Source organism: Podarcis gaigeae, assembly GCF_964106915.1.
Source record: "Podarcis gaigeae genome assembly, chromosome: 5".
NCBI lineage: Eukaryota > Metazoa > Chordata > Lepidosauria > Squamata > Lacertidae > Podarcis > Podarcis gaigeae.
In genome coordinates this window covers 38,963,241-38,988,395 of record NC_139681.1, presented here as the reverse complement: position 1 = coordinate 38,988,395, position 25,155 = coordinate 38,963,241, and the positions used below count along the sequence as shown (strand labels likewise).

The window sequence follows — 25,155 nt, the reverse complement described above, 5'->3', positions numbered from 1 at the left end:
AAAAGATTCTTTCAAGAACTCGGCAAGAGGTCTCAGCATTAGCTTACGGTACAGATCACAGGGGGACATGGATGGCGCTGTGGTCTAAACCAATGAGCCTCTTGGGTTTGCCATTCGGAAAGTCGGCGGTTCAAATCCATGTGACTGAGTGAGCTTCTGTTGCTCTGTCCCAGCTCCTGCCACCCTAGCAGTTCGAAAGCATGCCAGTGCAAGTAGATAAATAGGTACCGCTACGATGGGAAGCTAAACAGTGTTTCAGTGCGCTCTGGTTTCTGTCTCGGTATTTGGTTGCGCCAGAAGCGATTTAGTCATGCCGGTCACATAACCCAGAAAGCTGTCTGTGGACAAACAGTGGCTCCCTTGGCCTGAAAGCGAGATGAGCTCCACACCTCATAGTCGCCTTTGACTGAACTTAACTGTCGGGATCCTGTGTAACCTTTACAGGTTACACAATTCATAGGTCTATAAGCAAGTCTGTAAGATTCATGACCAGGTGTTAGCTAATATGCTGTTCCAGCACTTGACATGCCTCACCTGCTTTCCTTTTTAAGCGGAGGGGATTGTGCAATTCTCATCCCCAATGAGAAGACTGACCTTTCAAGTGTGCACTCCAGTAAATGGGCAGAGTCTGTTTGTGCCAATACAGATGGCAGTCTGTCCTTGGTGATGGAACTCGCATCAGTTCCTCTGGCTTTTCCTCCACTTCTGTGAGTGAGCCGGCTGCCTCCTCAGCTGCCGTGGACATCCTATTCTCCAGAGATGGGGTAAAGACTGTCTCAATTGCTTCCCCATCCTCCTTGGTGACATCTAGCAATAACAGGGTAGGGACCTCTCCCAGCTCAATACATGGACACTCTCCTTTTCCATTCTCAGGGTCCTCTATTCCCTTCTCTTCTGACTGATTCTGCCAGCCCCATCCTTCTTTGGTAGGAATAATATCTCCGGTGGTTAAGAGACAGCGCTTCAGTGGCCTGCACAGCTTCCTGCCATTCGCCAGAGGGCTAGCAAAAATGGAATAAGGTCCATCAGGTTGGAGGGCACTAGGAAAGCAGTCAGTCACATTTATGGTACCTTAAAATCAGTATGACATGCAGCTTTATCCCATAATGTATAAGGAAATAAGGATCGTTGACTGAAATGGTAATTACTCCCTAGAGAATGAGCAAAGGATCAGATCTTTGAATATATTATAGTGTAGTGCTTAAGGTCTACTGATTTCAAGCAAGACATAAGCAAGGTACCATTTCCTGGCTTGACCTGTTAGGTGGAAGTTCCACTGATTCCTGCAGGCCTTAGTTTAACATGTTTTAAGGAAGAATAGCAGTGTAAGGGGGGGGGGAAGGACTTCCACATTTAACTAAGGAAATACTATTTAATTGTTGTTTTACGTACAATGGATGTGGTAACGCTGAAGGAACATCTTCATGCCAGCCTTCAGATAAGAAGGCGAAAGATTGTGGAGGCCTGTACTTAACTTCAAATTGCACAGGGAAACAAGATGTTACTGAAAAGAAACCAGAATAATCCTCCCTCTAAGAATTACAGCAACCGAAAGACCCTGGATGTAACATTGCAGATGTTATAGCTCAGTAAAGAGACCCAATTAAAAAGGTCCCTGTAAGCCAGGCATGGCTGAACTTGGACCTCCAGCAGTTTGGGGACTCATCCCAGACCACTTGTCCTGTTAGCTAGGGATGATGGGAGTTGTAGTCCCAAAACATCTGGAGGGCTGAGTTTGCCTATGCCTGCTGTAAGCCAAAGTACAACACTCAAGTGGACCACCTGGACTCCACATACTTGCTTTTCAAAAGATAGCAAAATTCCCACAAGGGGAAAGAATATTTACATAGCTGCCAACCTTTGAAAGAGGGAAAGTTTGAATTCCCTACTCCTTCCCACTTCCCAAGCTAAATAGCTACTTTGCAGTCATGAAAGAACCTGGTCAACCTGGCCAATTAGTTAACTGAAATCCAAGGTCTTGCCAGGATGGCGAGCTAATTTACAAACTCCATCATTTGAAGAAAGCTGGCAGTGTTTGAAGGTGCTGCAGTGCCATATACCAAGCCTGTTTAGCTCGTGGGCAGTTTATCTTAATTAACAACATTGCCATTTAGGAAGCTATGGTATAAGGAAATGAATCTAGGCAAAGTGGGCAAGTTGGCAGGTCCGCTATAAAGTTGAAAGGGGCAGGGGGTGGGCCATGAGTAGAATCGGCAGCTAAAATAACAGCAGTTTATGAAATAACACTGTGTGTTTCTTTTTAGAATGGGACAAAAATAATTCAAAACTACCACACCTTGTTTTTCTCTCTACAGTAATGAATGTTGAGTAGAGTTATGAGGAGGATGAATGCAAGGAGAACAAGAAATGTGCCTATTTTGAAATGTTGTTACCACAGTTTCATATGACAAAAATAAATGAAATAAACCTGAAGACTAAAGCAATTGACCCTTTAGGTCATATTCAGATATAACATTAAACTGGGGCTTAATGCTCTATGCTTTCCCCGCTTCTCCATGGGGTGCGTGAAAAGCACACACCCCATGACCATTTTAAAACTGAAGAAACCAGATGTAGGTGGCCCAAGCAATGGACATGGTGGTGATGTGTCCACACCTGCCCAGTGAAATTGTGGGTGGGTGTATACCAAGATCGCACTCAGCACTTCCTTCATCATTTACCCTGGGGTATGTGCAGGGAGAAAACGGTATGGATAACCTAATCAAGGGAAGGGTTTTCAAACACATATCAAATAACCACACACACCCTTGTGGAAGGCAAAATCTAGATGCAATCAAAGTGTTGATGCTGACCTTTAAAGCCCTAAACAGCCTCAGCCCAGTATACCTACAGGAGCATCTCCACCCCATCATTCAGCCCAGAGACTAAGGTTCAGCTTTGAGGGCCTTCTGGCAATTCCCTCACTGAGAGAAGAGAGGTTACAGGGAACCTGAAGGCCTTCTCGGTAGTGGCGCCCGCCCTGTGGAACGCCTTCCCATGAGATGTCAAGGAAATAAACAACTATCTGGCTTTTAGAAAACATCTGAAGGCAACCGGGTTTAGGGAAGCTTTTAATGTTTGACGTTTTATCGTGTTTTTAATATTCTGTTGAGAGCCGCCCAGAGTGGCTTGGGAAACCCAGGCGGATGGGCGGCGTATAAATAATACACTGTTACTGTTGTTGTTGTTGTTAGCAGCAGCAGCAGCAGCAGCATATTGAGGATGAGTGAATAATTCCAGATTTGGTAAACAAAATGAGTGTGTATTCTAAATGGAACTCTTAGCAGTATTTTTCTTCAATGCCTTCAATATAACTCTTTGCACTGAGATAATGTAATGCTGGTAAAGGTAAATGTAAAGGGACCCTTGATCAGTTAATGGCCTTGCTAAAACCCAAGGCAGCTCAGCTAGGAAACCTTGACTCTGATGACAACCTGATTTTAACCCCTTATAGCTTTCCCCACCTGGTGATCTCTGAACATGCCACACCAAGAGAATAAATAGAAAGGCTGTTGCATAACAGTGAGGATTTCCTCAAGTGAGCTGGCATGCCTAATCTTTGATCCTGGTGGTCCCTCTAGAGGTGGAAAACTATTCAGCTTTTTAAAATACCGTATTTTTTGCTCTGACTCACTTTTTCCCTCCTAAAAAGTAAGGGGAAATGTGTGTGCGCAGCAATCCCTCTTGCTGTTCTGGCTTCTGAGATTCAGAATGCTTTTTTTCTTGTTTTCCTCCTCCAAAAACTAGGTGCGTCTTGTGGTCTGGTGCGTCTTATAGAGCGAAAAATATGGTAAATATAGTCATTGTACTTCCCTGTCAAACTTAGTGTTGCTGGGGATGATGATTCTCTGCTATAAATAGTGGCTCAGAATGGGACATCTTACACTAGACTACTGTAAAGACTACCTTGTGTGGTTGGTGACAGGGAAGCTATCAAGTTATGCACTTACAGTATTCTCATCAATGGGACTTATATATTCTTGGGATTTTGATCTAGGTAAACAGGCTCCCTTTATTATGACACAGAAGGCTGTGTGGACAATTGCTGGAATGTAGCAGATGTTTAACCTAACCAAAATGTCACTTGATAATGACTGAATGTGCGAATTGATCCCAGGTATCCTTGCTGAGCTATCAGCTTTGCAACTAAACCACAATATGCTTAGAACGTATATCACTTTATTCCCTTTCCTGGATCCTTCTTTTATGTCTTGTGGGTATTTTCATTTTGCATTGGGTAGTTTATTGGCTGGTCCCTGTGAAATACAGTAATTGGAGATGGATTTAAACAAGAACCACCATTGCTTGCATTCAAAGGTGTTCTTTGTACTTAATCCAATTGAGGCTTCCATCAGTGGAAAAGGGAGGGAGGGATTTTTTTGCCAGTTTCCCCTCAAATATGTGCCAGAGGGTTGGGGAGCCCTTTGAGACAACAAGAAAGATGATGCAGGGTGCTGCATCAAGATAGGTAACCAACAACAACAAAAATCTCCTTTCTACTGTTTGGGTCCATGAGCCCTCCATCACTTTTAGGGACACCATTAGACACAATTTTTTAGGTGCAGGCTAGTAATAATCATTTAGCCTACTGCACAAAATTATTGTTAGGAGAAAGGGGGGACCATGTACATTGTCCAAAGCTCTTTGGATGAAGAATAGGCTAATGGGTAGATAGATGATAGATAGATAGATTAGATTAGATTAGATTAGATTAGATAGATAGATAGATAGATAGATAGATAGATAGATAGATGATAGATAGATAGATAGATAGATAGATAGATAGATAGATAGATAGATGATAGATAGGCCCTCAAAAAAGTTAGGCTGCACAATCTTACAGAACAACTTGATTCAACATCACTTGACATAACTAAAAACATCCAGTGTTGCCTTGGGAGAATTCCACACACCACAGGAGTCTCACAACACCTTGAAGGTTGATAGATTATAAATTGATAAATTATATTAAAAATATCAAAAATATATTTTAAAAATCCTATCCCCCTACCCCTATAAAATACAAACACATGGTAAGAAGAAGCTTTAGCTTCTAGTGCAACATTGCTTCCGTTGCCAGGTGTGTGCCAAGAACTAAGAACTTCATGGCTGACATTTCTGCTGTTTCAGGTGCTGCCAGAGCATTTCCTGTGGAGCCTCCTGGAGGACTGTGGAGGACCTTACGCATTCCAGTACAAGGGTGGGGAAGCCATTTCAGCCTGAGGGCCCACTTACCTTTGTAGGCCACCTTCCAAGGGCTCCATGCCAGGTGGGGCTGGAGGCAAAAGTGAGCACTGAGCATAATTTTTTCCTTCGTATGGTAGGCTGCTTTCCACACACCTCCCTATCTTCAAGACGGGCAAGTAAGAAGAGTTCCAGGACATATTCTAGCAGGGCAAAAACACTCAAGGAGAGTACAACAAAGGCCACTGGCAGATCAAACTGCCCTTCCAACTGAAAACCAAAAGCCCTAGTAAATGTTTTTGCCTGGCTCCTATAAACAGACAGTGATGGCACCAGGCGTGCTTCACACAGGGCACAAAAAGAAGCACATCAGATGATGAATGCCGTGTACTGGTTGTTTCATGCGGGGGAGGTGGTACTTGAAATACTGGGATCCTGAGCCACATTCTTCTTCTCATACTAGCAGTGTACTTCAACAAAGTCTGAAAAGGTGACTCAGCGCATCAAGCATTAAGGTAGGGGTCAGCAAACTTTTTCAGCAGGGGGCCGGTCTACTGACCTTCAGACCTTGTGGGGGGCTGGACTATATTTGGGGGGGGGGAATGAACGAATTCCTATGCCCCACAAGTAACCCAGAGATGCATTTTAAATTAAAGGGCACATACTATTCATGTAAAAACACACTGATTCCCGGATCATCCACGGGCCGGATCTGGCACCCGGGCTGTTTGCCTACCCATGCATTAAGGCATCTCAGGCTATACCACCCCCCTTCTTGCTTTCTAATTCCTTCATAGTCAAAGTTGACACCTGAGGCATCTAATCATAAGCCTGCATTTTTTATCAGAGCTTCTATATTTTATTAAGGCTTGCTTGTATTTAAAATGAGCTTAAAAAGATTTTCAAATGTTTCATGCCAGGCAGAAAGAACCTTGGCAAGAGGTTTTTCTCCTAAGACAAGGGGGCCCCATTGATTTATAGTAGAAAAACAATTCTCAAAGTCATAAAAAGGGAGAATTACATATGCTGCCCTTGCAGACTGAGAAAACACAATTAAAGGCAAGGGCAAATAGTAAAATAATACCAATGTGCCTCCCAGTAAAATGAGCCAGATCTTCTTTCCAAGGTTGAAAGGCCAAGAGCAGTGAAAAAAAGGCAACTGGCTTGGCTGGAGAAGAAGCTTCTTTCTATTTTATTTTGAGGCTGGAAAGGAGGGTGAAAGGGGAGGTGTAAACTGAAGAGGCTTCTTTTTAAAAGCTGTGTTTTTTTACTGAGTTCCTTTTTACTTTACAAAGGCTTTATTCTTTTAAAAGGCTACCTATGATAAATGAATGAAATATATTAGCTTAAATATATTGGCTTAAATGTAATTATGCAAAGGATTTAAGGAATGCTAGATTCTTATTTCATATGGTTGTAAGAGTTGTATTTATCCTGAAATTAAGTCAGCCACCAGCCTAGCCCCCCTGCCAGACAGAAGACGCCATCCAAGCACTCTTGATATATGGTTGTCAGGCATTTGTTTAGAAACTTTCAAATGAAGGAAATCTTTCAATATTGATGTGAAACTCAAGATCCTTGACATCTGTTGAACATAAAAATGTAAGATTAAACATTTGTTTTAGAAGGCAATAGGGCAAGGAGGGCAAGAGGTGAGCTGGTAATTAAGATTCCATGTAAGATATATTATTACTTATTTGTCACATATATAGCTCTTTGTCTCCCTTATAAGGGCAAGGAAGTGGGTGTATCTTTTATGGGTGTATCTTTTGTGATTGGTTCTAGCAAACAGCCAATAGGAATATTCAACCAGGCTGATTGGACAGAGGCAGCCACAGGAGGAGCAAAGGGGGCTGGATTAAGGGAATATAAGTGCTGGCCAGGATGGCAGGAGGCCAGGCCAGAGCTTGGTAACCATATACCACTGAGCCTCTCATTTATTTGTCTGACAAATAAATTATTATTTTAATTTCTCTATTGCTGCGTTGAATATTTCATTCCAGCTAAGCGTTAACCACAAGCAGGGTGCTACACACCGACCTGCTTTTAGGGTAGCCCTAGCTATATTATGGCTTGGAAAACAAGTCATTTGTTCCAGTTACACAGTGTTCTTTATCCACTTGAAATTTTGCCTTCTTCCTGTGTGAGGGACCATTTTTCAGAGATGCTCCATTGTAAAGCTTAAACACTCTGTTCCCATAGATTTGCTAAAATGGATCGGGTAATTAATGATCCACACAGTTCTTCTAAGTCCCTAATAAATTTTGTAATTTTCTCTGCAATGCAAGGAGAGGGCTGTTATGCTAACTGAAAGGCATGAATCAAAATCACACTGTGATCTTTCTTATCTATAATCTTTGGCATCCTAAATTTGCTCTAGGGTGTTTGTTGGCCATTTCACCATAAAGCACACACTAGTAATTTATAAAATCATAAAGTGAACATTGTTCAACATCACACACACCTAAGAGTTTATTGTAGGCAGCACACACACACACACACACACACACACACACACACACACACACACACTATATCCAGGTAGGTAGCTGTGTTGGTCTGACGCAGTCAAAATAAATTAAAAAATTGTCCAGTAGCACCTTAGAGACCATTTATAGTAGATATTGTATCCTGCTCTATGAAGGCATTGTATGTTGCTTGGAAACATCTTGCTTGGACAAACATGGAAGGCATAGTATGCTGCTTGGAAGACATCTTGCTTGGAAAAACAAGGTACAAATACCAGGGGGCATATATACGAATATGCACATCTTGTAGTAGCACATCTAGTTTGGCCCTGCCAATTCTGTACAACCGGGATTGTTATTTACACAGTACCATCAGTAGACATGGCTTGTTACAAAAGATGCTGGGATTCACACTTCCATAGCATGATCAAACAGTCACAGGAGAAGCAAACTGTCTTGGTGTGGTCCAGCCCCGGTCCCAGGCAATTTTGCACCCTAGTCCAGGCTAACTACTTGCACTCCCCACCCCCATTACTCCAAAATTGCTAACATCAATTTTCAAAAACAGATGTCTTGTTGAAAAAATGAAAAGCACAAAACTTGAAACTGCTAAATTTATTTTAGCACACAAATCATTTTGAACAATTGTGTGAATTGTGATGTTAAAACAATTAGTCTTCTAAAAGTTTCAATTTCAGGCACATCAAAATCTCACTTTGTGTGCCTTTTCTTTTGATAATTTTGTCACCAATTCCTTCAAGTGAAGTGCTGATACTGGGGCATGTTCAACTGGGGCCAAGCCAACTAGTTGCAAAATGTAAGTTTATACAGTATACAGTAAGTTTGAGCTTTGAGAAATTGTGTTCACCACTTGCCATTGACACTGGAAGTGGGGGAAGTATTCTTAGAGCAACAGAAACATTAGGCACATTATCCTGGAGTTTTTGTTGCAGTATAAAGAGATGTACTCCTTGGCTTAACCGATGCCTAAGTGTGATACATGGCTAGTTAGAATTTTCTAATGTTGAGTCAATGCAAAGAAATAATTACAGATCTGTTGAACCAAAATGAAGAAACTGGTTGCTTCCAGATAACATTTAGCAGCAGCATTGACTACCAAGTTTAAAGAGTGTGCATTGAAGGGCACAAAAAGGGAACATGGATTTATGTCCCAGACTCTCTTTTGTATGCCATTTTCTTTGCTTTTCGTGTTACTTCCATCATCCTAACTTTGATCACACAAGGTTCTCAATTGTTAATCCCATTTGCTCAAGCTGTCCAAGAAGAGTTTCTGTCATAAAGGCAGCTGTAGTCTCCTTTATAGTGGAACAAATCCCAAGAAATGTTCTTTTATGATAACCTCAGGCTCAGACATCTCATTATCTGTGGCTTGATAGCATCAACAAAATATACAATCATTGTAAGTTGTTCAATGTGACTAACATCAGGTGTGCAGTCCAGAATAATTGAGTAGTATTTGGCTGAGTTTGCATGTGCTAAGTTGTTCTACTTTGCAACATCTACTAGAAGCTATATAAGCTCATTTTGGATATCTTTTCCCAGGTAGCAACCATTGTTTCTTGATCTTTCCCTGTGCAAATGTTCATTTGTGATAGGATCAAAAAAAGGCTAGATAATTCTACAAGTTTTTTTTAATCCTATGCCAGCACTGTACAACTTTTCAGATGAACCACAGAATGCCAAGAAAAATGCCAAGTAAACATTTTGTTTAGAACATATGACAAAAACTAATCTGTATTAGTACAGTGCCCCTCAAAGGTCAGTACTGCGCCCCTCAGAGATCTGCACCCTAGATAGCTGCCTAGTTGGCCTAATGATGGCTCTGACCCTGGTGTGATCCTTTGCATGCATCTCTCACTGAATTAAATACAATTTAGCATGGATGATAGCATGTGCACAAAACCTCCTCGGCTGCAAAAGTAACTAGACAGGTCCAACTACTGCATTCTTCTCACATAAGCTCTATTCGCTTGAGCAGACTTCATGCTTTATGAATGAGAGGCTGCAACTATTAAACAGCTACACAAATCCCAAGCCCTTCTCTTTTATCTCCATGAATGTGGAACAGTGCCTGCACCATGTCAAAGAGGTAATAAGATGTGATACCAAATTGTGTCCATACTCACTCAGAAGTCCCACTTCATAGAATTTTAGATCTAGAAGGGACCGTGAGAGTCATCTAGTCCAAGTCTCTGCAGTGCAGAAATCTTTATGCCCAACATGGGGCTTAAACCCACAACCCTGTCTCTACGAACTGAGCTATCTCAGTACAGTGGTACCTCGGGATGCAAACGGTATCCATTCCGGAGCCCTGTTTGCATCCTGAACGCAACGTAAGCCGCAACAGCGTGTCTGCGCGGGTCGTGTTTTGCCGCTTCCGTGCAAGCGCATGACGTCATTTTGAGCATCTGCGCATGCATGAGCGGTGAAACCCAGAAGTAACGCACTCCGTTACTTCCGGGTTGCCGCAGAGCACAACTCGAACACACTCAACCCGAAGCGCATTCAGCCCAAAGTATGACTGTAGTACTTACAACAGAGCCTGGATGGCTTTGCTCAAAAGCTATGTCTTTACCACATGTCCATCCTGACCCTGTGCTTGCTCACTCTGAGGTCCCACTCCTTTCTGTCAAACTTACCCAGGGCATAACCACCACGCAGCGCAAGTAAGCAAGCAGTAAGACTTAAGGTAAAAGGTAAAGGTACCCCTGCCCGTACGGGCCAGTCTTGCCAGACTCTGGGGTTGTGCGCCCATCTCACTCAAGAGGCCAGGGGCCAGTGCTGTCCGAAGACACTTCCGGGTCACGTGGCCAGTGTGACATCGCTGCTCTGGCGAGCCAGAGCTGCACACGGAAACACCGTTTACCTTCCCGCTAGAAAGCGGTCCCTATTTATCTACTTGCACCCGAGGGTGCTTTCGAACTGCTAGGTTGGCAGGCGCTGGGACCGAGCAACGGGAGCGCACCCCGCTGCGGGGATTCGAACCGCCGACCTTTCGATCGGCAAGCCCTAGGCGCTGAGGCTTTTACCCACAGCGCCACCCGCATCATATAAGACTTAAGGAGCCTTATATGAATCTTAAACAGCACAGCCATGCAACATAATCCTATGCATGTTTACTTGGATGTAGGTAGCATTGTATTTAATGGGGTAATACTCTCTGCTAAGTGTGCAAAGGATGCAGCCCAAGTCTCCTTACTCTGCATAGCCACCTGAAATAATATCTACAGTCTATTAGGCAAGGCATCCCAGTTTGGGGTTGCTAATTAAATATCATGCATTAAACATGGTTCGCATTGAGTCACACAACTTTCATGTTTCTGAGCTCTACAAATTATCAATTAACCAGTGCAGCTGAATTTAGGAAGTGTGTTCTGAGAAAGAGAACCATCAAGTGATTCCCAGAAGCCAGAGGGGGGAAAGGAGCAAAGGCTATCAGACCAGCTCTCTGACCCTTGATCAATGCAGCCTCCACTCCTCTTATCACGATCCCCTTATTCGATCCTGGCTGTTCTCCACACCCAACCTTTTCTAAACTGATAAGCATATACGCTTATTCAAGCTTGTTCAAAAACACACACTTTCACAACGCGCAAGACGTGCCCCGCCAGCCCCGGACAAGGACTTGAGTCGTTTACATATCCCCGCCTTGAACATTAAAAAAACCCAAAACCAATCCACTCAAGGCGACCTTTACCCGAGCGCACCTAAAACCACTTGCCCCAAAACAGGCCACGTGACTCCCCGCTCGCCCGCCGCCTCGCTTTTGCTTTTTTAAGTCTGAGCGGCCTACGGCAATCCAATTGGCCCAAAAACTTCCAGCGCATATGGCAGCGGCGGGGGTAAGGGAGTGGATGGCGCGCGCTGATTGGAGCGCGCGGCTGGAGCGGAGTTGTAAGGCGAGCGCCGATTGGCGGAGGTGCGGCCGCATGTGTCCGGCTCGCTGTCTTTGTATACAGAGTCGCTCTCGGAGCCCCTTTAACAATGGACGGAGGGAGCCGCTCCGCCGGATGGCGACGGGCGACGAGCGCAGCTCCCGCGGGATGCCGAGCCTGAGGCTGCTGCTGCAGCTGCTGCAGATCGGCGTTCGAGGCGGGGCGATGCCCGGAGAGATCCCCGAGGTGGATCTCTTGCTGGCCCGGGGGCTGTAAAGAGAGAAGTGGAGCTGGGCAAACTCCGGGTAAGTGGAGAGGAGGAGGCGGCGGCGGGGCTGCGCGGAGCTCCAAAGAAGGAGGAGAAGGGGACTCTCCAGAGGCAAGCTCGGGCAGCAGACGGAGGAAGCGTGTCAAGCCCTTTGTTGTAGCTTCATCTGGCGCTGCGCTCTCGCTTTCCACAAGGAGGAGGAAAGTTGGCAGTTGCTGCGGGACGGTCTTGGGCGGGGAGGAGGTGGTCGGCGCTCGCTCTTCCCCGCAGCCCTTGTCGAGAGGCCAAGACGTCCTCCGCCTCCTCCGAAGCTCAGCTGGGCGCCCACCGCGCCGCCGCCCTTTAATGCAACCCCAAGCTCCCCGCTTCCCACCAGGGGGATCCGACGGGCGCGGCACCAAAAACTCTGAGCTCGATCTCTCTTGCTCTTCCTAGGATCCCCTGCGCGCCTCTCTCTCGGCGTGCATTGAGTGGGATCAGCTGCGTGGCTTCAAGCGCAGCTCCCTCGGCCAGCCTCCCTCCCTGGAAAGAGAGTGGGGAGGGGATCGCGGAGTTCTCGTAGCTCGGCGGGGCGGGGTTGGGTGGGTTGCCCGGTTGCTTCTAACTGGGCGCAAGCGGCGGCCCTGGAAAAGGGGGTCTGAGACCGGGCTGCTTCCGCTCCCTCTCCTGTGCAGGCTTCGGTGCTGCTGCTGCCGCCGCCGCCGCCCGCTGTTGATTCCCGGCCGCCTCACCCTGTCCCATGGAGCTAGAGGGGCAGTGGTGGAAAGGACAGCTCGCTGCCGACATCCACCAAGCGCTTCGCTACAAGGTAACTCGGATCATCAGGGCACCATCGTGTTCTACCACTTTTCCCCACTTTTTTTTATTTTAATTGCTCCGGGTGAAGGTAGTTCTCGGGCTGCTCAGTGCTAGAATTAAGTTTGCTTCTTTTGAGTGACAGGGCGAAACAGCTGCCTGCTGCTCTTTTTCTCTGTCCTCCTCCCACCCCACATTGGGCGCATCAAACGGCTTCCTGCGTTCACTCTTTTGTCCCCAGCGTTTACATTTTGCAGGAAGGCCGTGCCTTATGGGCCGCCTGTTTACCTCCAGATGGATTTCATAGTCTTGTGTTCGTTCACAGGGCTGTTTCAGGAGCAAAGTTGCTAATATGTTCACGTGCAGGTGGGGAAACTTAACTGCATGCTTGTTGGGAATTCAGGGGGACTTGCTTCTGAGGCCCCTATGTCCTGAAAGTTAGTTGTGCTTTAAATCCATCTTGATAACCGGCCTTGTATTTCCCACTGAAGGGGGCTTGCTTCTGAGTAGATACTCATAGGGTCGCACCATAAAGCTTAGGTACATTAAATCCCATTGGTTCCGGTGGCTTTAATTCCTAAGCTGCTTTGTTCTCTCATGGGACAGGGCAACTCTTGTCAACTTTCATGTGCACCCAGCACGGTGTACCAGGGCCTCCCAGCCACTAGGAACAGTTTTTAGAGGAGACTGGGTAAAGAGGGGAAAGTTGCCAAAGCAATGTTCCTTGTACTGTATTCTGTTCATGGAAGCAAAGTTAGACTCCAAGCTGGTGTCCTAAAACTGCCTAGGATCAGACTTCACCTTTCTCTGAACTGGGGCCTAAGGTAAACATCCCAAACTGCCCACACAACTTGCTTCAGGCTGCATTATATGTCTGTGGCAGAGATGAAACTTAGATCTCGCAGATCTGTGTCTGCCTGTCTGTCTTCTGAGTCATGGTGTCTGCCAGATGTATGTATATTTGTGAGCATTTGAAACTGGACCTGTTGCTTTTGCAAAAGGAGTCTGAAATGTTCCTTCTGAGGATCAAGAAGGGTGGCTGAGTCAAAGGTTTCACGTAAAGTGCTATAGAAACAAAGGATAATATATTTTGCATTGTCTTCAAAGAGTTCATTGAAACTTTTCTTCTGCTTGATCAGCTTTCCTTTCTTAATTGAACAGCATGTGGAGATGAAACTCCTATTCAGATAGTAACTTCATTGAGGGACCTGTTTATTTTCTCTCTACTCATTCAGGAATTGTGAGAACCTGTTTAGTCTTGGCTTTTCCCAAAGTGACTCATCCCTGATCAAAAAAGGCTTTATTCTACCTTCTATACAAAAGGGTTTTCCTTTTTTTGAAATAAATCATCATCAAGGCAACTTCAGATGCCTTGTCCCAAAGCCCGTTGCGCTGTGTGGAAGTTCAAGGCTGCTTAACTGGGCTATTGAGCCAGAGTTTCATGGGAACTACCTAAAGAATGAACAAAATGTGATAGTGGGTTGCTGGGCGGCAGAAACAACTGTGGGAGAGGCTGGGTCATAGTCGTTAAAGGGACATTAGACAGCTGGCTAGTGCTATAGATCCTAGTCGGAAATTGCCAGCCTATTAGCTCTATTTGTCTCTTTCCCCTAGACTAGAGGCAGACTGCAATAAAAATGCAGCCGTCTTCCTCAAAGGACCAGTGTGAGAACATTTCTTACTTACAAATCTTATAGGCTGCCAAACTTAAAACGTTGGGTTTCTATCTGGAATGTCTTCTTGATTTTAGTTTTTAATAATAAACAAATGCATGTTATCTGCTCTGGAGTTAAGAGTTGCCACCTGTTTCTGGCAGGACTCCTGTGGTTTTAAACAGGGTAGAAATTCAGCAGGTGCAGTGGTTGAATTTCTGCCTTTCGTGCTACTGTTAAAGGCACATAACCCCTGCTGGAATAATGATGGCAACTCTTCTGGAATTACCAGTTAATATACTGTACTGATTCGCTTATGTTAATTTCATAAATAGTTGCTACCTATTTCTGAACCCTTTGGTGTGTGTGTAGTTGCCTCTGGTTGTACAAATGCACTCTCAGCAGTTACCACTGCTATAAATGTCAGTTGATGTTTAATTATAGCAGTGTTCTGAAAGAGTAAAGGTCTGGATGTGGCTGACAACTTGGGTCAATTCTCTCTTGAGGAAGGGGAGCATGCATCTTATTCTAAGCATATTTACTCAGATGTAAATACAACTGAAAGCACCAGAACTTACATATTTGTAAGTATGCTTAGGACTGCAGCCTTTTAAGCATTAATCTGTCTGAACAGCACCTTAGTCATACTCACATATAGGTCACAAACAGGAGCAAGGCTGCCCCGTTCTGTTCTACTGACAACTGAAGCATCAACCTCTCTTTGAAACTTAACCAGTGTACTTGCCCTGGCAGCTGTTTTGAAGCATGAGTGGTTTGTGTGACTATCATCCCATTTTTCTGCTCTCTCGCCAGCTTCTTAAAGCCTTTGTTGATCCCAGTGTAAGCTAAGAAAGATAGCTGAAGCCAGATGTGCCTTCAAAAAAAAGATCCTGAAATTCTGGATTTATTCCGCAGTAAATCATTCTTTGCTGCAAACTAAATCCAAACTATTATTTGGGGATATTCCTTCTTGATTACTTTAATTGTAGACTTGTCTTGTCTTCGGTGGAAGTGATTCTCTGCCGTATGTTTATTTTTAAAGCATTGGGCTGTGATGTCTTACCTTACTGACTGCTCTGAGTCAGGTAACTAAAGCAGTGACTCTTGCAGTTAACCCTTGACTACAAAGGATAATCGCTATCTAAGGCAGCTGAGCTGTAAATTAAATTCAGGCCTTTGTGTGTCAAAGCATTTTATCTGTGGTTTTCCCTGTGAAAACCAAGAACACTTAGAATCATAGAATTGTAGAGTTGGAAGGGATCAACAAGGCTCATCTATTCCAACCCCCTGCAATGCAGGAATCTTTTTCCCAACATGAGGTTTGAACCTACAACCCTAAGATTAAGAGTCTCATGCTCTACAGACTGGGCCCAATTTTTTTGAGCCCTTGGATATAGTGCTGGATAACGTTTCCCTGTTCTAGCAACACCCAATGCTCATTGTAATGATCTTTCATAACTTCCTAGACTACAGACTTGCTGGCATTTTGTATTCTTAGCTCCAGTGAATTCTTGGGTACTTACATGGGAATAGATGGATCATCCACATCTGTTTTGTGCAAACAAGTCTGGAGAGGTGATAAGTGCTGGCATGCCTGCTAGTCAGATGTGCTAATTGGCTGCCTCCCCTTGGTCCAGCTGTGAGCTGGAGATCCAGTAACCCTCTCCACCACAGAGGTGCTGTGAAAGCAATGATTACAGGCAGATCTTGCTAATGTAATAGAAGCCCATGTAGTGGGCTGCCCAGCTGCTCATATGCATAGGGGTGCAGTGGCGTAGCATGGGGGTGCAGGGGGGCGGGCGCACCGGGCGCAACATCTGGGGGTTAGGGTTAGGGGGCGCAAATCCATGGGTTAGGGGGCACAAATTACTTGCCTTGCCCCGGGTGCTGACAACCCACGCTACGCCACTGTAGGGGTGTTACTGTTGTAGATTAGCTGAAGAAGCCTTTTGCCTTGTCAGTTACATGAGCACTGTGACAAGTACAGTGGTACCTCAGGTTAAGTACTTAATTCGTTCTGGAGGTCCGTTCTTAACCTGAAACTGTACTTAACCTGAAGCACCACTTTAGCTTATGGGGCTTCCTGCTGCTGCTGCACTGCCAGAGTCCATTTTCTGTTTTTATCATGAAGCAAAGTTCTTAACCTGAAGCACTATTTCTGGGTTAGCAGAGTGTGTAACCTGAAGCGTATGTAACCTGAAGCGTATGTAACCTGAGGTACCACTGTAATAGGATTGAAGGCTAAAGTAGTTTGGGTGGTGGTGGTAGGGATGGAAAGGCCTATGAACAACCCTTACATATATGGTGAGAACCGGAGAGAACAGGCAACAAAATAAGGCTGTTGTGCAAAAACTGACTCTTTTTATAATGTCTGCAGTAATAAAGTGCAGGACAACGTAAACTCATTTGTGTTACTTGGAACTGTGTGGTGTTTTGTTGCTATGTTTGATTTTGGTATGGAAATTTGTTCCCATATGTTTGATTCTAGCTATATCTCTACTTCTATTTGACACCTGCTGTTATACTCCGCTATGTTATAAATAAATAAAAATACAAAAAAAAGGCCCACTCCTGGGCCCTTATGGAATCCAGTGGATTCCTGAATGGTCAGTGGAATTTTCTTGCATATGGAGCTAGTGATTTTGTCAAGGCCTTAGTCTCTAGGGAGATGTGGCAGGCCATCAACACTATTGTTCCTGAGTGTCCTTTCTAGTGCTGTGGAGTCAGTGCTGTTCTCTGGTACTTGAAAGAGCTGCAGCTGATGAAACGGGCTGGATGATAAGTGCATTTTGAACCCACCACTCATTGTAGCTAATTTGGATGCGTGCAGGATGTTGTGTATGTGTGGCTATGTGAGATAGCGGTGCACCCAGAACTATTTGACAACTTCCACCTGGCTTTCCCTTTGGAAGGAAGGTAGGTACCTGAGAGGGTTGTGGAGGCCCAGCTTCTTGCACTCTTGGAAGAAACTGATTACCTGGACCCTGTTCTTCCTTGATTTCTCAGTGACTTTTGATACCATGGTATCCTGCTAGACTTGACTTGTGAGTAAGGACTAAGAGGCATTGTGTAAAAGTGCTTCTGCTCCTACTTACAGGACACATTTCAGAGACTGGCATTGGGTGGCTATATACAGACCTTGGCAACTATCTTCTATTCTGCAGGAATGTGGTTGTGTTTTAAAGGGTTGTTTTTGATCCGTTCATAATTTTAATTCCTGCTTTATTTGTAATTGAGTTTTAATACAGTTGTTAGCTGCTCTGGCAGGAGGTAAGGAGTGATACAGTGGCGTAGCGTGGGTTGTCAGCACCCGGGGCAAGGCAAGTAATTTGCGCCCCCTAACCCATGGTAGGGGCAGAGAGCTGCGAGTGCGAGCGCGCCCCCCCAGATGTTGCGCCCGGTGCGGCCGCCCCCCCTGCACCCCCCACGCTACGTCACTGGAGTGATATAAGAACAACAAATACAGTTGTACCTTGGAAGTCAAACGGAATCCGTTCCGGAAGTCCGTTCAACTTCCAAAACGTTTGAAAACCAAATTGTGGCTTCTGATTGGCTGCAGGAAGCTCCTGCAGCAATCAGAAGCCCTGTTGGATGTTCGGATTCCAAAAGATCGTTCACAAACTGCAACAATCACTTCTGGGTTTGCGGCAATTGGGAGCCAAAACGTCTGAATTCTAGGGCATTCGGGATCAAAGGTATGACTGTAAATGTAACATCCGAGTGGAATCATCACAAGATCTGGAGTGTGGTGCCACCAGTAGGAAAAAATAAGAGAAACTGTAAACCCTAGGTTCCTAAACCTTAAAAATGACTTCAGTTTCTTTAATTTTGGTTAGTTTCAATGTCCGTGTAGTGGTGGCTGTCTTTTTTAAAGTGCCTGTTATTCTCCACTTAGGAGCTGAAGCTTCCATCCTATAAAGGCCAGTCTCCCCAGTTAAATCTGAGAAGATACTTTGCAGACTTGATTGCCATTGTGAGCAATCGCTTCAGGCTCTGCCCTGCTGCCCGCCATCTTGCTGTTTATCTCCTGGACCTCTTTATGGACCGTTATGACATATCCATTCAGCAGCTGCATGTGGTGGCTCTTTCCTGTTTGCTTTTAGCGAGTAAGTATGAAGCAACAGGATTAACAATTTGAAAATAATATTTCCCATTGTTTGGTTAAAAGCTCCTCAGTTTTCCAGTCTGTTACATGTCCTACAACTATGCAAAAAGAAAAACACCACCCTGCATGATATCGAAGGATTGTGAGGGAGACTCAGGGCCTTGGCAGTTTCTCAATGAGCAGTGTTCTATGTAGATTCAATCTCATTCTTATATCCACATGTCCTGTGATAATATCACATTACTCTCAGGGCTGCCTCAGGTACAGTCGTACTGTGGTTTTTGAATTTAATCCATTCCGGGAACCTGTTCGACTCCCAGAACAGTTCGAAAACCAAGGTGTGTCTTCCGATTGGCTGCAGGAGCGCCCTGCGGCCAATCGGTAGCCGTGCCGGATGTTCTACTTCCAAAAATCGTTCAAAAAACCGGAACAATCCCTTCCAGTTTTCGATCATTTGGGAGCCAAAACATTCAAGTTCAAAGGCATTCAGCTTCTGAGGTTCCATTGTACGACACATCAAAAGCAAGGTGACTGGGGCTGTGTTTAAACCTGCCCCCCAAATTGTGTGACTCCTCCCACCTCTGCCATGCTGATCATAACTTATAAATTGGGAGCCTTCTCTACATGTGGAATCTCACTACACAGTGTGGAACCCCAGGCAGGAATTTCAGATTGTGCCGGGATCCTCAACAAATTGAAAGAAAACCATAACTTCTGCAGCAGAGAGCTAATGTAATGAAGGGTAGAGCTAAAAGCAGCCACTGTCACAATGAGTAAATTGTGAAGAGGGCTTTGGTGAGCAGCAGAATTCCTGCTAGAAGTTGTTGTCTCTGCCTCAGAAGCTTTTGGACAATTGATTTCGCAATTTAAGAAAGGATGAAATCCTCAGAATTTCAAATATTGCGATACTATACCTAGCTGTCCACATCAGAATCCTCTCTCTCTCACATTTGCAAAAATACGGAAACCAAAACTGGTTATTTCAGATACTGCGGCACTGAGTATGGCATACATCCCAAATAAAAAGCAATCACTTTCTACTCGGTGAATATATTTGAAGTGGCAAACCAAATCTGCCTTGAATCTACTCAAAACGCTTTTGTCAAAACCTTAAAAAAAGAAACAATAAATAAATCCATTTATATTGCCAACCTAAATGAGGAACCTATATTTAATTTTAAAACTGAGGACCAGATCTACCATAGATTTTGTAAATGTATATCCTTTATGCTTAATAGAAAGTGTAAATATGCTCTGCTTAGGCCGTTACCTACCTCTGCAGCTTTTCGCTATGAGGTGATATAAGGTACTACAAGTGCAACAGAATCCCCGTTGTAACTTTTTGCAGGATGTGGTGGCAATTAGCTAATCTTCTGTAGCAGGACTGACCAACATGCTGTTCTCCAGATGTTGTTCAACTCCCATCAGCCCCAGCCAGCCTGAACGATGGTTGAGGATGATGACAGTTATGCTTCAACTCCTGGAAGGCACCCTGATGGCTAACCCTGCTGCATAGCAGCTGCTATTATTTTTATTTTGTTTTATTTTGCAACGTTGATCTATTTCTTTTTGAGGCATTGTCGTTCCTCCATGAGGAGCTAAAACATAAATACATGTGTTTTTATCGTGTACCTATGCTGTAATGGAATTTTACCTTCTCATTTCCCTCAAGGTAAATTTGAAGAGAAGGAAGACAGTGTGCCTAAACTTGAACAGCTAAACAGCTTGGGTTGTATGACTAACATGAACCTGGTACTAACCAAACAGAACTTGCTGCACATGGAGCTGCTGTTACTGGAAACCTTTCAGTGGAACCTCTGCCTCCCGACAGCTGCTCACTTCATTGACTATTACCTCTCCATTGCCGTTCACGAGTCCGATCTTCACGATGGATGGCCCATGGTTTGCTTGGACAAGACAAAGTTGTACATGGCAAAATATGCCGACTACTTTTTGGAAGTATCCCTGCAAGGTGCGTTTTCATGGCTTTGTTCTAAAGACCCCCATAGTTACTTAGGTTACACAGCTAATACTGTGCTTGACTAAACCGTGATCCTCCGATGTCTCTCCAGATCATGCATTTTTAAATTATGCCCCTTCGTTAGTGGCTGCTGCATGTGTGGCTTCTTCAAGAATTATCTTGCGTCTTTCTCCAACGTGGCCAGCAAGACTCCATCGCCTTACTGCATACTCCTGGGACTTCCTGGTGCCATGCATTGAACGATTGTTGGTGTAAGTTTTTCAAGCAGTCTCTAACGTGGGTTTAAATCACCCAAGTGGTGGAATGCAGTGGGGCATATGTGTTTTGTTTTGCCTTGTGATCACTTTGAAGAAACTGGTAGTCATGCTGGTGTCATTCTACCATTCTACCACAACTGGTTTGTTTTTAGCTTGAATGCTTTCGCGATAATTGCCACATTTTATTATTTCCCCCCAATGACTTCCCCCTTTTCTGCCTGAAATTCATCCTAGTTATCACAGACTTCAACCTTGTGTGTTTTGGCTAAGGTACAAAGTGCCTTTATTAAGGGGACTTTCATTCTAATCTTGCCTTCCTTGGGACCCACTTGACAAAATTGGCTTTTGACTTGAATGTGGTTTTCCCCCTCCTTGTGCTGCCTTGCTCTGCATCCATTGTCTTCAGCCTGCAATCCACCACTTTAGAAGGTCTAAAATTGTATGATGGCTTTATTCATTCAACTATTTTTATTTAGGCTTTTTATTGTGGAGTTTTGATTTGCATTACTACTGCAAGGAAAATCTGGCTCGTGATGGCTTTGGTGCCTTAGAAATAGTTGCATAAACAGTACCTTGTCTGACTTCTATCAGTGCACTTATTGGTTATCTTTCTACTGAAGTACCCAAGGTGATGTACCTACAATAAAATGAAAGAGCAGAAGCATACACGTTTAACAGCATAAAAACTAATCTAACAATATCCATAAGATAGCCAGAATAAGTCAAATACAGGAAGTTGTAAAGACTTGGGAGTTCTGTGCTTCATTCATGCCCACCAGATGGTGATAAACATTAAACTTATTATTTTTGATTAAACGGTCACCTGTTTCAAACATTCATGAATTCATTTGCTTAAAGTATACCCTTTTAACGGCCAGCTGCTAAACTCATGGTCTTGCATGCATGCCCTATCGATTTCAACAAGCTATGTTCAGAAATGACAGTGTTTTGGATTGCAGCTTTAAGGTGCCAGAATGCAGAGCTTATTAAGCATACTGAAACTATTTAAAAATTAATAGCCATTCAGAGTATAACCTTCTGAGGCATATTTTATTGTAAGAATAGGAAACCTGTGGCCTTTTAGATGTTGTTGGAGTGAAACTACTGCCCATTGGTGATATTGACTGGGGCTGATGTAAACTGGAGCCCAACAACTCAAGAGCCACAGATTCCACTTCTCTGGTTTACTTTACTGTTTTTTTCAAAAATACCAAATTTTGCATATGTAAAAAAAGAAACACCCTGTTTTAAAATCAACCTTAGATGCTGTTTTTAAAATGCATCTGCAATGTAAATTCAGATCTGCATCTGTTTTGGAAGGCTGCTTATTTTCTGACAAGTCTCTTCCCACCCCGCCCCCCCCAGTCCAATTGTTTTACAAGGATGTAAAGTGCTTGTTACATTTGTTTTACATGAGGTAATGTCAGTGAAACAGAATACTGAGATTATTATTGTGTTCTATTGTTGTTGAAACTGGGGCCAGGATCTAAAGCATTGTAAATAATGTTCACACCTGTATATGTGTGTTCCTCTCCCCACACAGACATCCTCAGTTTCTTCCCACAGAAATTTCAAGTAGGCTTTGATATATGAAGAAATACTCTCACCCCAATATGCCTGCATGCATACATACATACATACATACATGGGATGGGTGGGTGGGTTCTGGTTTCCAGCCTCTCTAAAATGGATAGTAAAACAAGGTTTTAATATTATATTCTAGAGCCCATGATAATGATGTAAAAGAAGCCAACAAGCAAAAAGGACAGCACGGTTCTCAAGCAGCCCAGCACAGTTTATTTCAAACAACCACACAGCCTCCACAACAGCACATACCCCAGTATGTTCAAGCACATCAGACTCCTCAGCAGTTTCATCCAACAGCGCAGCAGCAAAACTGCCAGCAGATTCTGCCATCTGGCCACACGTCGTCTTATCCACTGCAGACTTGCCCAGCTGGTTTACAAGGTGGTGTCCAGGCTAGAGGTCATATACAGACGGCTGCTGGAATGTCACTAACTGTCCCCATAGAAGTGAAGCCATGTATAAGTGTTTCTTACAACCGAAGCTATCAGATCACTGGACGTTATCCTTGCATTACTCCCTGCTTTGAGAGGTGATAACTACAGCAGAACGCTGCAAGGAGGACAGTCCTCTCTTTTTCCTCTTAACAGCAGAGAAGTAGTTGAATACTTTTTTTAAAAGGTAACTCAATTGCAGGAACTGCTAATATGAGATTATACCTACTGATAAGGTGTTAATAACCTGAGAAGGATGGAATACTCCCCGTTCACAGTTGTTGTATTTGTTCAGTTGAAGCCTGTGCTTAAAACTGATGCTGAGAAACTGCTGCACTGGCTTAGTTTGTCTTCCCATGAAGAGGAATGATCCTGTGTGGTTCTAAAGGGACCACTGAGTCTACCCTTTGTTATACAGTATTGAATAAGACTTTAAACTCCACGAAGTGCCATGCTTTCCTTCAGGATGGAGAGCCACATGGGAGAGAGGAGAGAACCTCTTGATTGAAATTGGCAGTTCTGCTCTCGTTCAAGATCTTTGGATGACATTTTGTGTTAGAATGCCCTTTGGGTTAACTTTTTTGTATATCTCATACTTCAAAGTACTTTAGTGTTTGCTGAAACCAGTTTAGAGCTAAACTGTCATACTAACTCAGGGAATAATCAAACTACTTTGATACTGGTGTATATCATTTAAGTAGTGTTCTTGGGTTTCCTCACTCAGGGTAATGGCCATAGCAAATACCAAAGGGAGTTCAGATACTCATCCAGACTACTCCCTTAATCCAAAATTGTGCTTTCTATTGGGAAGAATGGTGTGCTATCTTCAAACAAAACCAATGTTGTACCATAGCCAACTGAATATTGTTTGTGGTTTCCCCTAGATTATGTAACCAACTATTTATGACCCAAATCCATTTTTCCCTCTCCATTGTATTGAATTCCTACTTAAATAGGGAGAAAGTACAATTTAAATCTTTTCAAGAAACATAGCATTGTACATGATAGTTGCAGAGCAAATACGGGATTGAAGTTCTCAGGCTCTACCAGAACAGCTACAACTTCTTGTTTCTACACTCGTATTAATAGTGATTCAGATATTTTTCTGATGTGAACTAGATAGTCCTACAAAGACTGCTAAGTGCATAACTATCAGAAAGGTGATAGTTTTTAGCTATTTAATTTCCTATACTTGGGTTCATACCAGAAACAGAGTGGCAAATAGGTGAACACCTTACATCTTCTCTAGCTTCCTATCTGATGTAGATGTGAGAAGGAATCCATGATGGTTGAAGGCAGAGGGTAGCACTTGCTTCCTGATGTCTAGGGATGGATTACGTTTTTCAAAAGAATAGTATGAGTTGATAGGGGAAAGTATATATAAAAATTGTCAACAGATTTTCCTCACAAAAGGGACCATCCCCAAACACTTGGTGCTCTGAGAGAAATGGCACTGCTTGATTGAAAAGGCTCTCCTAGAGCTGAATATGCTGCAAGAAAATATTCTTTAATTTAGAGGAGAAACAATCCTCTGAGGCGATTATTTTATACCGTAATATATTTTCAGGGTTTCTTTGACAAATGTGGGGAGTTTTTGAGAGAAGGGAACATTCTGAGAACACCACCAATTTGATAAAGTGTCCTTGCTACTTCTTTCCCAAGGTCTTGAAGTATTGTCTTGTTTTCCTCTCACATGCTATCCTTTAAAGGGGCAGAGAGAAGGTTACAAATAGAAGAGGTGGAGGTCTGCTGGTATCACTTGTGGTGGTTTCACTTTAATATGTGAGGATGAAGGACTACAGAATGCATCTGAAAAGGAAAGATACTCAACTTAGTTTGTAATACTATATGTAAGACTCTTCATTGTTTGACTACCTCAATAATACGTTGAATGTACAGTCTTGTGGTAATCCATGACTTGAAATAACAGCAGGTTACTTGTTTTGTGTGTTTTTTTTTACATTGGGTTCATTTTCATCCTCCATGTGTGAGACAGCGAACGAGTTACTAATACAAAAGAAGTCTATTTTGTAGGCCTGTACACTCAAACATTAGCTGATAATTAACACTGGAATTATGGGGGAGGGTAATTAGTTAACAGCAAAGCCTATGTGTAATAGGGTATTGTTTGTATTTAAGTCATTAGACTTCAAAGGATCCACTATGTGCTATTGGGTTTGTGGTTTTCTGCTCTGAATTTTTTATTTATTTATTATTTACCGTAGCCTTTTGAGTTTGACAAACTAGCAGGATATTGACAATAGAATATGCACTGTGAACCATTTCCAGGTCTTGCTTTTTTATATATAAAAAATGGGTTTGGTCAATCTCCACTGAATCCACACACTACTTGAAATTCCAACTGAAGGAATTATGTGTCGTGGTCATGCAAGAGAAATGTCTACAATAAAAAAATTCCAGCTGAGTGCCATGCACTCATTTTAAAAATAAAACTAGTTTTGAGCAATCATCTCTCTAGTGGTGTGTATATTTGAGTGCAGCAATTGAATGGAGCTCGTTTCATACCATAT

The 25,155-nt window shown here is 43.5% G+C and overlaps 2 protein-coding genes across 3 annotated transcripts in view; one reads left to right on the top strand and one right to left on the bottom strand.

Annotated features, from left to right (window-relative positions):
* The first annotated feature begins 11,310 nt into the window (after positions 1-11,310).
* Positions 11,311-25,094, top strand: CCNJ (cyclin J). Its single transcript, XM_083740972.1, has 6 exons — positions 11,311-11,853; positions 12,491-12,624; positions 18,159-18,369; positions 20,041-20,340; positions 20,441-20,600; positions 22,330-25,094. Exons 2-6 carry the CDS (start codon positions 12,556-12,558, stop codon positions 22,724-22,726), a joined length of 1,137 nt encoding a protein of 378 aa, XP_083597098.1. The 5' UTR covers positions 11,311-11,853; positions 12,491-12,555; the 3' UTR covers positions 22,727-25,094.
* Positions 23,552-25,155, bottom strand: part of CC2D2B (coiled-coil and C2 domain containing 2B) — a 38,708-nt gene continuing 37,104 nt past the window's right edge. For both annotated transcript variants that reach the window (XR_014564887.1, XR_014564888.1), the window contains one exon: positions 23,552-24,433. The gene's annotated coding sequence lies outside the window, so the exon portion shown is untranslated. The remainder of the gene's footprint in view (positions 24,434-25,155) is intronic.

Bases quoted from the DNA above. Each gene is read 5' to 3' on its own strand.
- CCNJ (XM_083740972.1), top strand. From the start codon at position 12,556: ATGGAGCTAGAGGGGCAGTGGTGGAAAGGACAGCTCGCTGCCGACATC. The intron at 18,370-20,040 runs GTAAGTATGAAG...ATTTCCCTCAAG, and splicing joins TTCCTGTTTGCTTTTAGCGA to GTAAATTTGAAGAGAAGGAA. The intron at 20,601-22,329 runs GTAAGTTTTTCA...ATTATATTCTAG, and splicing joins TGCATTGAACGATTGTTGGT to AGCCCATGATAATGATGTAA.